Genomic DNA, 17,118 nt, shown 5'->3' with positions numbered 1-17,118 from the left:
CAGAAAATATCATAAGATGAAATTGTTACGAAACCGAAATCCCTCCTCGGGAACTTTACCTAAACTCTTGTAGACCTCTTAATTACACCATATCGTCCTGGAAATTGTCCTCGTCCATACGAATTCAACGCAACCTGAGATCTGCTCACTCACTACCCACTACTCTGCTGTTTTCAGTTTCAGCCAAAGCCATCATCTTGTTTCCAGAGAGATTTTCTGCACTAAAAATGGCAGAGATTTCTAAGCAAATCAACTCCAAGTCAACGAAAATCCATTGAGATACGGGGACCCAATAAATATCAAAAGAAATCTTTCCTTCATCAGCCCTTTTTGTTCTGGTACATCTTATCTTATCTTACACAAGAGAAACCTATCAATGAAAATAGTAGTAGTAGCGTTTGCATTTTAGTTTTGGTAAGTAGTAGTAGCTTTAATGGTTGATTCAGAGGAAGGATAGTACAGTTACTACGGTACACTGAAAAATCATTACTCTCGCATCACGTACTTTTTTTATCAGAATCCCGTCTCATTATTATTATTTGGCTTGAAAAGCTCATGGGAAAAGGCTAAGAAAGATAGGATAGACCCGTAGAGTCGGTCAAGACTCCATGCATGTTATTATAGCAGGGTATGGGAAGAACCAGATAGTAAAAGTTTTTTTTTTTTTTTGGGTTAAAAAAATAGTTCATCTTTTTGGTACACGCTGCTCCAGAAAGTTGGAGGGATGGGAGGGGAGACAGATTTTGTAAAGTGTATTACAGAAAGTTTGTTTACTGTTTGATAAAGTGATTGAGCGAGTGGTTTCTTCCAGTAGTTTCTCATTGGAGGAAGTAGAAGAGTTGATTGCTTTTTTGAATTTTAGAAGAAGGTGCAGTTTCAGTAGCAAGATTCAAGCTTGGCTTTTTCCCCCTCTGTCTCTTGTTTTCGTGATTACAATTGCCACTTATACAGTAAGTAAGATTTTGTCTGTAATTTCTCTCTGTTTCTTTGACTAGCCTTTTGGTAGAGAAACATATTTTTGTTTTTGGTGGAGTGAAGGCTAAGAAAAGTGAGAAATGATTGTGCTTTCTGTAAGCAGTTGTTTTGAGTTCTCATTGGTTGAAGGTGGAAGTTTCATGCCTTTTTTGAATTTTAGGAGGTAGCAATTGTGGGGGCTTTGAAGAACTCTCGAGTCTCAATCTCTCTCATAGAAATTATTACTCTCTTTTAGCGTAATTCAAAACTTTTCACACTACTGATTTTGTCCGTAATTTCTTGTTTGTTTGGTTGGGATGTTTCAGTAGTCTCTCCCAGATTTAATTATTTTGTTTTTTGAATCTGTTTCTTTCAGTGATGCCTTTTTGTCTTGTAACACAGTTCTTCACGAGGCAGTGTCAGAGCCATTCGGCCAAATAACCAAATTTATAAATTAAAAAATAAAAGAATAATGATAATATCAAAAATAATAAAATAATATGCTAATCTTTCTCTCTCCATTCTTAAAGCACGGATGCCTTCTATAACACCTTTTCCTGTTCACTCCCCTGGTTCTATTCTCATCACTTCCGCAGCTTGTTTGCAACACGTAAAAGATTTCAAGTGTCCCTTAACAGAGAGTACCTTGCATAAAACACTTGCCACCCAAGCACGCTCTGAAGATTGCAATCTTGACAGGTTCTCTTTTCATGCCTGTAGGATTACATTGTCTCAAGATTGCATCTTTTTCTTTGAGCATATTGGAGTGAAAAGGAAAAGAAGAGGAAGATGGGAAAAGCTACAAGATGGTTGAGGGGATTGTTGGGAATGAAGAAGGACAAGGAAAATGTAGAGAATTCTTCAAATTGTAGTGAAAAGAAGGAGAAGAAAAGATGGAGTTTTGCAAAATCCGGCAGGGATTCTGGGATTGGGGGTGGTCACAAGCCGGTGAGCATTCCGGTTAGTGATTCAGCTTGGCTTAGATCTTACATTTCTCAGACGGAGAAGGAGCAGAGCAAGCATGCCATTGCTGTTGCTGCTGCCACTGCAGCAGCTGCTGATGCTGCAGTAGCCGCAGCTCAGGCTGCCGTTGCTGTTGTGAGACTTACCAGCCAGGGCAGAGGAGCTATGTTCAATGGAGGAAGTGGGGAGAAGTGGGCTGCTATCAAGATTCAGAATGTCTTCAGAGGATACTTGGTAAGTTGGGTATCACCTTAACGCTGATTCTTGAATCTTGATTGTTTGAGAATGTCTTCAGAGGTTACTTGGAAAGTTGGATTTCGCCTTTAAAGTTGACTCTTGAATCTTGATTGTTTGATGCTGGACTTATATCGCAGGCTCTATTTTCGACCCTTCATACTTCGCTGCTATCTTTTTTTGTGTGAATTACTGTTTGCCTCGGAATGTCAGCAAAGCAAAGTAGTCCCACCTCCCAAAATTCTGATTGAACAGTGATTTTTTAAAAATGCTTCTCTTATTTTCTCTTTCCTTTTTTTTTAATCTTGTGCTTTTTTATTTTTCGGTTACTTGGGATGTTGCCTCTCCCTTATTTGTAGGATTTTGAAATTGAAAATGTTGCTTCCGCATGGCATGAACTGGGTAAAAAAATGGTGCTCCTCATTATTGCTGTTTTGCATTATCAGTGTGTCTGTATTGTTCCGCGGGGTTTCAGTTTTGCATATATCTTTGTTGTGATTTATTTCTGTTCGTTTCGGGATTCCAAAGATCAGTCCTCTAAGCTTGTAGTTTATGAGTCTGCATATTCTTGAAAGGTGAACTGATTTTGGTACTATGACAGGCGCGAAAAGCTCTGAGAGCTCTGAAAGGACTGGTAAAACTACAGGCTCTGGTCAGAGGTTACCTTGTTCGAAAGAGAGCCGCAGCAACTCTACACAGTATGCAAGCTCTAATTAGAGCTCAGGCAGCTGTCCGCTCCCAGAGGGCTCGTCGCTCTACCAATAATGATTACAGATACCCACCGGAAATGAGAGCTAGGAGATCCATTGTATGATGACTAAACTGAACTCTATATTTGATGGATTCAGGTTAACTTGGTTTTGCTCAACATTTTTTGATGCCTTCTCAGGAAAGATTTGATGAGTGCAGAAGTGAATTTCACAGCAAGAGACTGTCAGCTTCATATGCTGCTTCGCTCTCTGGATTTGATGACAGCCCAAAAATAGTCGAAATCGATACGATCAAGCCAAGATCAAGGTCTCGCAGAATCACTACTACTTGCATGTCTGATTCTGGTGATGATCAGCCTTACCAGGCTATCTCATCGCCTCTTCCTTGTCCAGTTCCAGCTCGCTTATCGATCCCTGATTGCCACCACTTTCAAGACTACGATTGGAGCTTCTTAGGCGATGAATGCGGGTTCGCCACTGCTCAGAGCACCCCCAGGTTTGTGAACTCCGGTCGTTCCAATGTCCCTGTAACGCCATCCAAGAGCGTCTGTGGTGATAGCTTTTTTAGGCCATACTCCAACCATCCAAACTATATGGCAAATACACAATCATTCAGAGCAAAGTTGAGGTCTCACAGTGCTCCAAAGCAAAGACCAGAGCAAGGGCCAAAGAAGCGGCTTTTGCTGAATGAAATTATGGCATCAAGAACTAGCTTCACTGGCATTAGAATGCAGAGAACCTGTGCCCAAGTTGAAGAAGATTTGAATTTCTGATTCCTTTCCATCTTATTCAAGCTGATGAATCTTGGGATGTCAGAGTTTCATGTGTTGCAAAGAGTAACGAGTTTTTGAATAGAGAAGAGGAACTAACCAACATTAACTTCTCTATGCTTTGATTTTCCTTAGCAATACTACTAGCTTAGAACAGAGAGCGCTGGTGTAAATTAATCGATAGAGTTTGACTCAACTCAACGATGGATGATGCTTCATGAATGAGAAATCAATTAAGTTAGCCATCTCCGTCCCTTGTCATAGTGTTGGTGTAAATATTCCCCTCTTGCTCTTGCTTACAAATTCGCCATGTTCTTGCACTAGTTTCCAAGCTTTCTTGATAGTCTTTTTTTCCTTTTTTGTTTCAATACATGCCATATGAATTCATCCCAGAGATTCCAAAACCGGTTTTGGTTCAACGCCCCCTCTTCACAGGTCAAGAAAAGCATTTAATTCCAACTTCCAAACAATTAAATATAGACATGTACACACGTCTTTAAAAGGCAAGTCCGTAGTAGAAATATTCTTCTACTATTATGGTGCATTAGAAAAGTGAGATCGATCATCGATGAGCCTCCCACCTTGCTCGAAAGTAACAATTAGTACCCAAAGAGAGAGGAATCGGATAACGTCTTGATTTTAAAAGAAAGAAAGTGGGACAAATGTGGAGGAGGGCCGTCTCGTGTTAGGGGGGAATGTGGGCGTCCTCTTCCCAATGCTTTTTCCTTCCTTACTTTCCGATATGAATTAGTATGAAATTTACATGCAGGAAAAGTGGGGTGCACAAGGCTGAGGAGGGGCTCTTCTTCCCTCCCATTAATGTTTGTTCTTGCTAAAGCCAAAAGACAGACGCTCAGAATGAGCTTTCAGCCGGAGAGGACAAATGTGAAATTATTCCATTCATACGCCGGAGAATATTCTTCCTTGGCAAAATGAGTAATGATAATAATTGCATGGACTCTCGCTGCTGCTGTTTCAAAATTTTTCAAATTCTGGATGCCTTTCGGGTCCCGGCTTTAAACCCCAAAGTCCCAGCTTCCAACCAGTCTTCAACACAAACTTTGACTCTTAGAGAGGCTATGCTCGCTCAATCGGCTAAGCAAAAGATATACGTTAACACCAGTCCCGTGAAGAAGTTTGCAAAGTGCAAGATTTATAAAGCACTGGTCCCATAAATCCATGCTTGGATTGCTTGTTTCCGTCGGAAAATATTGTCGTTTTCGTGATCACTATGGGTGGACACGGATCGGATACCCGCCCCTAACATGATTTGACTGACCCGACCCTAATATATCGGATCAGCCATTTTGCGACCCTAACCCGCTCCTAATATTTTCGGGTACCCGAATAGCGGGTACCGGAAAAAAAGGGGCGGGTCATAGGGTACCCGCCCCTAAAAAAAACTATTTTTCAAATAAAAAAATTTATTTTCTACTTAATATCAACATGTTTTTCAATAAAAAAAAACATGCTTTTCCAATTAATATTGGTAGAGATATTGTAATTAAAGTCCATACATCACCATTCTCACACATTTCATCCAATAATCAAATCGATCTCATAAATTTAGTACATATTAGAATATCTAATAGACAAAACGAAATTTCATAATAATTTTGAGTACATCACCATTTTCACACATTTCATACTTCTACAACACAACAAACACAAGGATAATAAGTATTTGGTAACTTCCCCAAGGATAATATGGTACAAGACCGCATATCAAATAAGTCAATTGTGAAATCAAGTTCGGAAAAGAATTGAATAGAACTAATTATTTTTGAAAAAAATATAACCAAAAATAATGTTAAAAATCTTCCCCAACTTCTTTCTTTACATCTTTGGAATAGACCTTATGGTATTAAGGTGATGAAAAAGAAAAATAAATTTCTTACACTAAATAAAAGAGACAAATTAAAGAGATATAATTGCAAATGAATGACACAAATATTTTAATTATCTAGCTAACAGAAAATTGAAACTCCAAACAAAAATCTTTGATTGAATTGATGCAAGATTTGCAGGAAAGATCGATGGAGGTAGAATAAAAATAAAAAAGATGAAAGAGATGAACAATTTTTATAACAGAGTTTCACAAATTTTTTTTTTTCATTTTGTTCATGTTTCACCGAGAATATTCGCTTTCTTCAAAAAAATGAGAAGAGTAGATCATATAGGATTAAAATATGAGGCTGCGAGCCACTTCACTTGCACTTAGAATTAAAAATTACAAAATTATAAAATGATCCCTACTTTTTTAATATTTATAAAATATACCCTGCGAGTCGGGTACCCGCGGGTTTTTATTTTTCTGATCCGTATCTGTACCCGATTTTTCGGGTACCCGACCCTCATCTGCCCCGCTAAGAAAAATCGGATCGAGTATCCTATTTTTTGGATCGGATCGGATCGGGTTCATCGGGTTTTCGGATCGCGCGGGTTTTTTTGCCCACCCCTAGTGATCACATTTCCCTGTCACCTTTTTTCCTCACATTTATCAAATCACTACAGTAATTTTTTCATGAAAAATAACGGAAAATGCAATCCAAACACAACCTTGATTTCCTGTTATCTTAACAAATTATCCGGGGCATGAGCACGAGTGTTGCTGGATATTGTAGTTTTGTCTACGTCTATACCACAACAACCTAAATACCGTTTAATTTTTTTTCCTAATCTAAAGAGGAAACTCAATTGGACTTATAGGGATCAATGGAGATTCAATTACTATCGGATTAGACGGGCACACTACGTACCTGAATGAATTTTTTAGAGAAATCACATATTATAATAATTATTGGGAGACAAGATTCGAATCCTTATAAGTTATATTTTCAATCGTTTTTTCTCTCAACTTTTGTTTATTCTAAATCTAAATAAATCCAAAATCAGAAACTATAGCGCACTTGCGGTTTTCTAAACTCAAATAGGGACTCAGCTCCGTAACCAAAAACACGAACAGGGATAAAAAAAATTTTTTGGTTGATTTTAGGTCTTTATCCAGGTGGGAGGCACGTGATTAAGGTGTCACTGCAATATGCTAATGAATCTTAAATTTCTTATCAGTAATGATTAGTTTTTGATTTGATTGATGTGTTGGGGGATCTCTTGAAAATCGAAAGCTGCTTTGCATCACCCATTCGGCTGCAAGAAGCCAGAAAAGACACGGGTTCAGGGTTGGTTCGGTAATTTCAGAATTTTTTTAACTGTATCAGCTTCCGTTCCGCTGACGTCATATTAGATATTTCGTGCAGTGTGACGATGATAAGATTCTACTCCGTCCTGCTCTTCGACAATTATTTGATTCCCGTAACTGCCCTTGCTCCAAGTATCTTATCCCAACGCAAGTGCCACCGTCTCTGGTGGAAAGGTCAAGGGAGAAACATCCTTCCTTTGAATGATGCATTGCAGTAGTAGTAGTACTTTTCACGCAGGTTTTGAAATGTTAAGGATAACAGCACAATTTTTCATGCAGATTCTTTCTTTTGGCTCGTTATTGACACAAAGCACCTTCGAAGGGTTGACAGGAATTCAAGCACAAGATGTTCACCACAACACAACACTTGATGATCATCTCGGATGGCTTAGTTGGTGCTGGAAAATTATGATGTATGATACATTTTAGAAAGAGTAGAGTTAAACTGAAAAATAAGGGTGTGAAAATTAATTGTTTGTATTAAACAAAACTTAGTCCTATAAGCTTACAATAATGTGTTATCTTATGATTCTTGCATTTTCACTATTGTCTCTTAGAGTATGATTTTCATATCTCATGTACTTGTGACATATTGATGCATTTTCTCTCGCTGGTGCAGATTTATAATAATGAATTTATGTCTTTTATAACAAGAAAAAAAAGGGTACTTACTCCTACGCGAAAATAACATGCAAAAGAGTTCTTTTTTTTTTAAAAAAAATATATACATGCACATTGCACGAACCTCATGAATGTCAACTTTCACATTGCCCATAAGAGGAACACAACTTAGAAAGCCAAGATCAAAAGATTGGAAATTTTATTCTTCTTTCTTTTTTCACAATATTGTTAGATTAATAATTCTCTAAGAATTGACTTTTGAATTATAATTATTAACCGTCATATATTTGAGTTTAAGTTTGATTACTACTGGTTAGAACAAGGTAACATCATATTTGTAGGTAAAAAAGAAATGCCTCTTTTCTCTTTTATCTCTTTTGACTATTTCAGTAAATTCATTAATCGTTCATATTTTTTCTTTTATGACTATTTTAGTAAATTCATTCGTTCATATTTTAGTATTTAAATTTTCATAAAAGAGTTTTCTAGCCATGCATGGTCCTTGGCTCATTTAAGCAATGACTAATGAGATGATATAAGCAAAAATTGGATAAAAAACAAAAAAATCCCATGTGATTAACCTAATACACAGAAAAGCTCCCTATGATTTTAAAATATACAACACGACCCCTCATGTTTTGAACTAAATTGTAAAGGTGACGGAATCCATTAAACTTAACGGAAATGGACGAAATGACCAAAATGCACTGATATAATTAAGCAAAAGACAGCTCAAAAAAATCATTTGTTTTATTCTCCAAGTAGAGAGAATTAAGGGTTAAGGGGTATAATAGGTATATTTGATAAAAATAAGGCATAAAAAAATTTTTTAGGTTCCAATAAGTCATTTCCGTTAAGTTTAACGGATTCCATCACCTTTATAATTTAGTTCAAAGTATGATGTGTCGTATTGTATATTTTGAAACCATAGGGGGTTTTTCTGTGTATTAGGCTTACCACAGGATTTTTTTTTGTTTTTTACCCGCAAAATTTCAAACATAGAATATATTAATACTATGTATTATAGAATCTCCAATGAACACTATCAACTATTTATTGCTATCGGTTATCAGGATACAACGTATTAAATTCTAAATCTGTTTAGATGGTAAATTATTTAGGATAAATTTTTGAAAAAATACTGTGGTGTTTTTTTATATAATATATGTGAGATAAAATAGTGATTAAAAATATATTTCAGAGATTTGATGGGATGTATTTTAGTCCTTTCTTACGTGAAAGCTTAAAATAAACACATTAAACCAACTAATTATAAATAGGAAAATATGAAAATGACAAATGCAGCGACTTTGAGAGGTAAAGAAATCTATCATTGCCCTATTTCTTTATCCCTATATTTTAAATATCTTCACAAGTATTATACTATATCAGCTGCTATAGCGTGTGCCACCTTAGCGTCATTGTAAATAATAATATAGCCTCGCTAATCCGCAGTTGATTATAAAACCAAGGGGCAAATGGGACAGAGGAACAATTGATTAGTTGACATTTTCTATTTACACTGCTAATCCTTTCCTCAAGAAAAGGAAAACATTAAAATAAAGGGCCAAAATTTGAACGTAGAGAGAGAGAGAGAGTTATTAGTAGTATTTAAAAAACATTTTGCAAGATCAGAGAAGCATTAACCCTAATTAACTGGCATGTCTCTACTGATTCAAACAGTGTGTGAAAATGTGAACTCGTCTTACATTTTCCTTTGGATATCTCCTCTGTTCACGAGAGAACATGGGAGAGGTGTTTTGTGGTTGGTCCAACGGCTATGGCCGGCGTCATCATACCCCTTCTCTGATGTACTAATACCACTAAAATACTTAAAATTACTATTATAAGTACACACCATCTAATGATCTAGGGAGGTTTGTTAGGGATTAATTAACGCAAGAAACGAGGTTAATTTGTTAATGCAAATCGAGGAGCTCCAATTTGATTAGGCCCATGAACTTATAGAGTAGAGGGCTGCTAATGGGGTTTGAAACTTTGAATTTCGAAAAGCGGGAGAGTGAGTGGGATTTATTAATTGCTTAACAGATACACTAAAAAAAATTAGTCAATTTTTTTTTTTGTTTTTCAAAGTAATGGCTTTGCTGTTCTTAGTTAACGGTACTTGCTAATTCACTAGTCCCAACATGTTGAAGACGTCTTGCTCACCATCCTATCCTAAAGCCAAAGAAAATGCTTGCATTTATGCCCAAGTCCAATGTTTGCTTCATTGTACTCGGTAGCAGTACCATCTTTGTGGGTCAATTCAAACGGTAAGTTTGCTGAATTAAAATCGTCACTTTGGCCTCTTGAAGCCATTCACTATTGTGCAAATAATTGGGTAGGAGATTATTTGCGTGTTTTTTAAATTTGAATATCATTGCAGTACTTTTCGCGATGCAAACGCACGTGAAATAAAGTGATGATCGAGACTAATAAATAGATAATTGAGAAACGTGTTTATAATACAAAAAATATATATATTTTTGGCAAACAATAATAGTATATCCAAACATCCTCCCCAATTAGGCTACTTACTTTTTAACTCTTCCATCTGAACAACCATTATTTGGTTTCGAATTATGTACTTGCATCATACTTTTGTATATTTTCAATTAATTTTTTTATTTCACATATATTACATTACAAAAAGAGTGATACATTAATTATTTCAAATAATCTTCTATCCAAACACTGTCCACTTAAAAAAAAGTTACTTTGAAACATAAAAAAAGACTTTGCATTTATAAACCAATTATTCACCCAAAAATTCTAGTATACCATAATCAACCATTTGACCAATACAAACTTTTTGCGAAAGTATCTGTATCCGATGCCAATAATAATATCAAGTGAGCTTGGTAAAACTTTCAGCTTTTGATTTTGTGAAAACTTTTCAAGTGAACTAGTGATGGATGATTATCGTCTCTCCCTCTATACGAATATTCATCTCACCTGCCTCTCCATCCATATTAAACCTTAGACTATAATAATATAAGCTAACACGTTGCGGAATGTGTAACTTTCACAATATTATTAACACACAATTACTACTCACTAGCAAAAGTTCCACTGGGACAAAATTACTTTTCAGATAAAATAATTTGTTTCACAAATTTCAATCATCTTTTTATCTCACATACATCACATCACAAAAAATGATACAGTAATTATCTCAAATAAATGATCCAAATAAACTCCTATCCAAACAAATTTTAAACAGAAAAGCGACAGCGAGCTTAATGGCATAAGAAAATGTCCTGATTTGCCAAAAAGCATATGATATGGCCTCTCATGTGCAACTTCTTTTAGGTTATCGGTCTTAGCAAATGAGACGTCTTTTTTTTTTTTTTTTTTTTGTCGACACAGGGGTGTCCGGGTCAATTCTTACGGGACCCGACTAATTCCCTACGGCCTGAACCCGGCGCCCCAACCCGGCCCGAACACGTTAAGTGCGCCGAGGAATCCAGCGAAGCGGAAACTCGAACTTGTGACCTCAAGATTCACTGCACCCGAAATTCCGAACCCACCTAAGAAAAGGTACAATTACGAATGAAGCCGAATGCCACCGACCTTGTCCATGTGCCCCTTTGACATGGACTCATCCTAGACAAAACAGGTCCATGAGGACCATAACAACGACTCAACATACATTACGTATAATAAAAAATAAATTATAATCTAAATGGGCTCTTAGGATTTTTTTTTTTTGCAAGTTTAAAACATTTTGGGCATTAAAGAATTGCTGTTTGATGGTGAATTTCATATTCCCAATCCAAAATAGTACTAACTATTAATCTATTATAAGGGAAATCCTTTTTATTCATTTTTTTGGTCCATGGAAAATTTCGAACGTTGCAAGGGCAAAGAGTAAAGAGAAGGTTTGAGGATTGAATTCCCTTTATCATAATTACCCTTTTTTTTTAACTCAAAGAATTTGAAAGCCGTAATTTTTTCCGACTAATGTCCGTAAAACTTATTTAACTAGTGTTCCCACAAATGCTGAATCTTGAAATTGGACATACTTGAGAGGGTTTGGGCCTTGGGTCCCTATCATCTCAGAGGGAACGAATACTCGTCCCTAGTAGATATGGATCAAGGCCAATACAATCATGGGACTTAGAGCCCGCCCAGATTTCCCCAAGATCCGAAGGATGACCCTTCCTTATAGCCGTTACAAACTTCCAGCTCCCAACGGTCAAAAAGAGAGAGAGAGAGAGAGAGACTGAAAATTCAAATCCCCAACTGCCAAAACCAGACAAACCACCTTTCTTTCCCTCCTTGATAGTTAATACCGCCTGTGCAACTGCCTCCAAGAAAGCACCTGGTGCTAACAGTTCCAAAAATCAGAGAACCGCTCAATATTACAAAGAAGAAGATCACCAAAAGAGAGAGAAAATTTCTCCAAGACGAGCATAGAATTTCAGGGGAAACAAGCTTGAAGCCATTGATGGACAGCTTTGGAAAGGGTTTTTCATCACAACCTCCTGCGTCACCAAAACTCTCGATATCAGGTAAGCCCTTTTCCCCTTTTTTCTCGTACTAATTTACGGAACTTGCATTTTGTAATATGAGCTGTTTTTTTTTTCCTTTAATCTGTTTGATTGTTCGTATATTTTGGGTATAACTGAGAAATTCTTGGAGTTATTGTGTTAATCAAACTTGTTTTGGTCCACTCTGCCTGCAAAAAGTAGGATCTTTGATGTTAAAATTTCTTCAATCGTCAGTTTTCTTGTATTTTGGGTCACCGCGAGTGCTTTCTTTGACTAAATGCAGGGGAAACTAAAGAGAATGATGTAAACCATGACAATTTGGGATCTAATTTCAAGTCTCAGAACCCCAAGAAACCTGTGACCAAACACTTCATGTCACCTACGATTTCTGCAACATCTAAGGTTACTGTTCCAAGAACAAAAATTCTGGCTGAGAAAAATGAATCCACAACTTCTTGTGATAATGCCCATTACCCAAAATCTCTGATCCTTGAAGCAAAAAATGGCCTCCACTACACAGGTTTGGGTGCCTCTCCTCACTGTGATCAAACATCGAGCTGGGCTGATCCGGCTTGTGTTAATGCCTCTGTTTTCTATGATGGTGAGGTGAATAATTGTTTTGCTGATTCTTCTGTGAGGCCTTATGACCCTTTGACTAACTATCTCTCCCCAAGGCCTAAGTTTCTGCGTTACAAACCAAATAGGAGGCGTGAGATACTCCAAAGAAGTGGAATTTTTAGTTCCCGGAACCAGAAAATTGTTGATGAACAAAAATCTTCAGAATGTGATCAAGAAGAGCTCTTGGATTCTTCTCCTCAAGAAGGTTCTTCACAGATAATGATGATTAAGGCAGAGGATAACCGTCATGATGGTCAAGATGCTGATGGTGACGAGGATGAAGAAAGCGAGGAAGATGAGGTGCCAAATTGCTGGTGTTTGAAAGGATTGGCGAAATTTCTAGTTTTGTTGGTTGTCATAGGGCTATCAACTTCTTACATATCGTCTATGAACAATCCTAGACCTTCAACAGTTGTACAAGCTACTGGAGGTCTTATGGAAGGGTACCACAGAATTCAGAAACATCTATTCGAAGCTGTCTACTCAAATGTGCATGGTAGTCCATGGCAAAATGGATCAGAGCGAACTTTAGGATTTACTCTGGATGATGATCATGAACTTGGAAGATATCAGATAGATTTAGATGATGAGGAAGAATGGGATGAAAGCACTGATGAGATAATTGAAATCCCTGAGCCGCCAACTGGTGAATTTGAAGATATCAGCGAGGATGATGAAGGGTGCCACACAAATGTGCATGGTAGTCCATGGCAAAATGGATCAGAGCGAACTTTAGGATTTACTCTGGATGATGATCATGAACTTGGAAGATATCAGATAGATTTAGATGATGAGGAGGAATGGGATGAAAGCACTGATGAGATAATTGAAATCCCTGAGCCGCCAACTGGTGAATTTGAAGATATCAGCGAGGATGATGAAAGAGATGAGGAATTGATTTGCCCAGACTGGAAAAGTGCTGAAATTATAAATGATAAGGTGAAAGAAACAAATGAGGCGTCTGATCAGTTTCCAGTGTTTGAAAATGCTCAAACTGATGCAGCAACTGACCAAGAACTGAATGAAGTAGAGAAGGATTCTGAAGGGCTGCAGCAGTGTGCAAGTTTGGAGAGAAAGCCTGCTAATCTAATTTTCAGGGCTGATCAATTGGAAAATGATCACAAGGCTGATCAAATTGAGGGGGCTAAAGCAGGAGAGGAAATGACAAGGAATAGACCAGAGAGAATTGAAGATGCTACAACTATTAGGGATGGTGAAAATTATGACAAGGCTGAAGAACTAAACAGAATTTATGTCGAAGACGAAACAAATAAGACTGAACTGCAGTTATCTGAAGCTACTATTAGCGGTGTAGGAGATGAAATTTTTCTGCCGGCGAAGATAGAAATTGATGATGACACACAAGCTCATACCCGCAGGTTTGAAATAGGTGGCAAGTCAATAAAGGATCTTAACTTCCTGGACCTTGAACCGATTGCCATAGCTATGATAATCTTCTCTATATTTTCCATTATTTTGGCATGTCTAGTGTACAGATATCGCTTAAGGGCAATACCAGCTCCTCTACATGATCCTCAGCTTAAAGCGTCTGACAGAAAAGAGAAACTGATTCAAGCACAAGTTTGTGGTCAAGTTGAGCATGCGGAAGAGAGAGCTGAGTCTATTTTGAAACCTTCATCCATGTCTTTTCCATTTGAAAAAGGTCATAAGGAAACATACATCCATGCACCAGATATCGAGTTGCTTGGAGAGTTTGTGATTGGAGAATTCAGCACTGTTAGGCGGAGTTTGGATCGGAAAGGCAGAACGATTGAAACTGGAGAGACCATTTATTCCGTTTCTCATGGGCAGTCACGAGCTCAGCCAGTTGCTCGAGCTCAGACACCCAATGTTTCAAGTACAGGTTCTCCTTCATATGGAAGCTTTACAGCTGAAAAGATCATGCTCAAGAAGAAAGAGGTAAATCTGAACATATTTATTTATACTAAGTTTCGTTTCTTTTTGCAATTTTCTTTTCTGGATGAGTCAGTCACTTTGGTTTCCTATGTATCTTGATCCCATGAGAGCTTAGATAACTGCTTCATTTGCTAATACAAAAATTCTTAAAAACAACTACGAAAAGGAAATCGCCTCCATATACTGGGAGAAGTTGTCATAGCTGTTTTTGAAGCATCTCTTAGACACTTCAGATGATGCAAAATTTGATATAAGAGCAAGTATTCAATCTCTATTTTTGGCTGAAACAGGGAGGCAGAGAGGGAAATGTGAAGGCAATAACAACTCCAGTGAGGAGATCAAGCCGAATTCGGAACCTTTCAGCCACATCTCCTTGAATTTAGTTACAGATAGATGCTTTTTTTTTTTCTTTTCCCTTAATGAAACAGCTCTTTGTTGTTTCAGCAGCTAGCCTTCTCTTTAAACAAATTACAAGGGAAGCTAGCTGTCTTAGGAACTAGTCATTGCAAAGCAGGCTGTAACTTGTACAACAATATTAATTTATGCTTCAGTGGCAATTCACTTGGCTCTAAGATCCTTTCCCTATCTTTTTATGTTTCCCGAAATTCATGGCTAATATGTTCCTAAGACGAGATGATAACATCTGTTCCCCATATGCCTGATACATTGCACAGACTTCTGTTGCAATCCAATTTATTCCTGATTACTGCAGAAAATTGATTTCTTGAAATGCATGCGAAAACGTGCAACCTCTCTTACAGTTCCTTTTCCAGCGAGTTTGGAACCCGCAGCACAAATGGCATGATCTAAGACAAGCCTTTAGCTTCTCTTTTCTGGATGTCAAGACATCAATACTACAAACCTTAGGAAACAGCCATTTTCTATGTGCGTGGTGGTGTTAATGAATTTTGATTTTTAGGCCAAAAAAAACCTAGTACTACTGCAAAATTTTTTTTTTAATCAATAACTAGATTGGAAAAGCAGTGAGAAATAAGCACATGAACAAATATTTTTCGGTTTCCAGAAAATAATAAAGAAAAAAAGACCTCCATGTTGTGTTTTATGGTTGGCGAATATCTCTGAAACAGTTTCAAAAGCTTTTATCAACAATTGCAAATTGACTTTTGTTGAATTTGATAAACCTAATTCCAGAAGAACCCTCAAAAGCCGGCAACTCTTGGGGGCCTCCTAGGGACTTATCTACCCAACTAACCCAACCCCCAACCCGACGTGGGATAAACTACCCTGGAGAGAACCCTGCTACTAAGAAATTATGCAAAGCACCAGGCAGAAAAGCACCTTTGTTGGAAAATAATTGGGAGTTAAAACGATCTAAAGTAAAAAGGGAACTGACTTAACGAAACAAAAACAGGTTAGGACGTACTCTGTGAATAGCTAATTAATGAAAATTCGTAGTACACAACATTTCTCTCTTTTAGTAGTAGTTTTATTCTAATTTTTCCTACCAAAAACTCAAAGCTTTACACTTTTCTATTGGAAAAAAAAAAAAAATTTGTTCACATCCCATCACCCAAGCTCTTTTTCAAAGGTTTCTGTGGAGGCCTGCTGCTGCCATTAATGAAACCTCCCCTTCTACACAGAAAAGATGATGAAAGTGAGCCCCTCGGTGTTTTCTTGGAAATAATGGGCTTAGGAAGAGTGAATGTTCTGTAGGCATCCAAGCCACCTTCAAAATTCTTGCTTCCCTTGTGTTTCCTTCTACAAGGAGCCTCTTTCTTTGCCAAATCTTCTATGCTTGTAACCCTTGACAAACACGTAAAAGACTCAGATTTCCCTCGGTAAAAGTTAGAAAGTCCTCTCCTGTTATGAAAGGAGAAAAAATACTTTAGCTCAATTCACTCCACCTGGGATAAGGTTCCCATGTATAGCAAGAAACTGCAAATCTATCCCAAAAAAAAAAAAGATAAGAAGACGAATAGACGGAATAGTTTTTTAATTTTATCAAAACAGCTTACTTGATAGGCAATTGTTCCATGAGCTCGGACAAGTCATATAAAGCTCCACTAGAATTTGAGGATGAAGAATGTGTAGCTGATGACGATGCATCATCCCTTGTATCGTTCGAGGAACACGACCCATCTGAAATAGTCGAAGCTTCAATGACGGAGGATGCTAATGATGATGATGATGATGATGCAGCGTCAACATTAATCCAGCAATTCTCATGATCTTCATCGATTATCCAGGGACCTTCATTCTTCAAATGACCATTATTATATTGAGGCCATAGATCTTGAAGCTTTTGATTTTGCACTTTTCCCATACTTGAAATGAACAAGAACGAATATACAACCACAAAGAGAAACAAGGCGAAGAAAAGAAACTCCTACAAATCCTTCTAACTTTCAATCAATTTGGAAAAGTTTCATGGACACGTATTTTTTGGGACCAACCTATGGAATCATCATGCTCACACTACACATATATATATATACACACACGCATAACTTTTATGGATTAGTTTAGTAGTCCATACAGAATTCATCATGACAGCTTGGAAGATAGAATTTTGGTGATCTGAGGATAGGATAAAGACACATCCAAAAGAACGAGAGTTGACATGTGAAGCTTATTTTTGGTTTGGTTGTTAGATAAACTACAAGTCATGTATCTCAGAG

General features: G+C 37.3%; 3 protein-coding genes across 6 annotated transcripts; 2 read left to right on the top strand and 1 right to left on the bottom strand.

The window, feature by feature from the left end:
• The first annotated feature begins 87 nt into the window (after nucleotides 1–87).
• On the top strand, nucleotides 88–3,876 carry LOC140003729 (protein IQ-domain 26-like). 2 transcript variants are annotated; one of them, XM_072045309.1, is made up of 4 exons: nucleotides 88–338; nucleotides 1,675–2,151; nucleotides 2,753–2,959; nucleotides 3,041–3,876. In XM_072045309.1, exons 2-4 carry the CDS (start codon nucleotides 1,744–1,746, stop codon nucleotides 3,632–3,634), a joined length of 1,209 nt encoding a protein of 402 aa, XP_071901410.1. In that variant the 5' UTR covers nucleotides 88–338; nucleotides 1,675–1,743; the 3' UTR covers nucleotides 3,635–3,876. The 2 variants fall into 2 exon arrangements, with proteins under 2 accessions (XP_071901410.1, XP_071901411.1); XM_072045310.1 differs by lacking the exon at nucleotides 88–338 and adding an exon at nucleotides 353–950.
• Nucleotides 3,877–11,642: 7,766 nt separating this feature from the next.
• On the top strand, nucleotides 11,643–15,051 carry LOC140005101 (uncharacterized). Its single transcript, XM_072045307.1, has 3 exons — nucleotides 11,643–11,965; nucleotides 12,228–14,482; nucleotides 14,770–15,051. Exons 1-3 carry the CDS (start codon nucleotides 11,902–11,904, stop codon nucleotides 14,854–14,856), a joined length of 2,406 nt encoding a protein of 801 aa, XP_071901408.1. The 5' UTR covers nucleotides 11,643–11,901; the 3' UTR covers nucleotides 14,857–15,051.
• An 801-nt stretch (nucleotides 15,052–15,852) lies between these two features.
• Nucleotides 15,853–17,118, bottom strand: LOC113742766 (uncharacterized). 3 transcript variants are annotated; one of them, XM_072045308.1, is made up of 3 exons: nucleotides 16,456–17,118; nucleotides 16,345–16,383; nucleotides 15,853–16,243 (listed from the first exon to the last, which is right to left on the bottom strand). In XM_072045308.1, exons 1-3 carry the CDS (start codon nucleotides 16,761–16,763, stop codon nucleotides 15,997–15,999), a joined length of 594 nt encoding a protein of 197 aa, XP_071901409.1. In that variant the 5' UTR covers nucleotides 16,764–17,118; the 3' UTR covers nucleotides 15,853–15,996. The 3 variants fall into 3 exon arrangements, with proteins under 3 accessions (XP_071901409.1, XP_027126517.1, XP_027126516.1); XM_027270716.2 differs by lacking the exon at nucleotides 16,345–16,383 and having other exon boundaries at nucleotides 16,456–17,114; XM_027270715.2 differs by lacking the exon at nucleotides 16,345–16,383 and having other exon boundaries at nucleotides 15,853–16,300; nucleotides 16,456–17,104.

Source organism: Coffea arabica, chromosome 4c, assembly GCF_036785885.1.
Source record: "Coffea arabica cultivar ET-39 chromosome 4c, Coffea Arabica ET-39 HiFi, whole genome shotgun sequence".
Lineage (NCBI taxonomy): Eukaryota > Viridiplantae > Streptophyta > Magnoliopsida > Gentianales > Rubiaceae > Coffea > Coffea arabica.
This window is presented reverse-complemented; position numbering and strand designations above follow the sequence as displayed.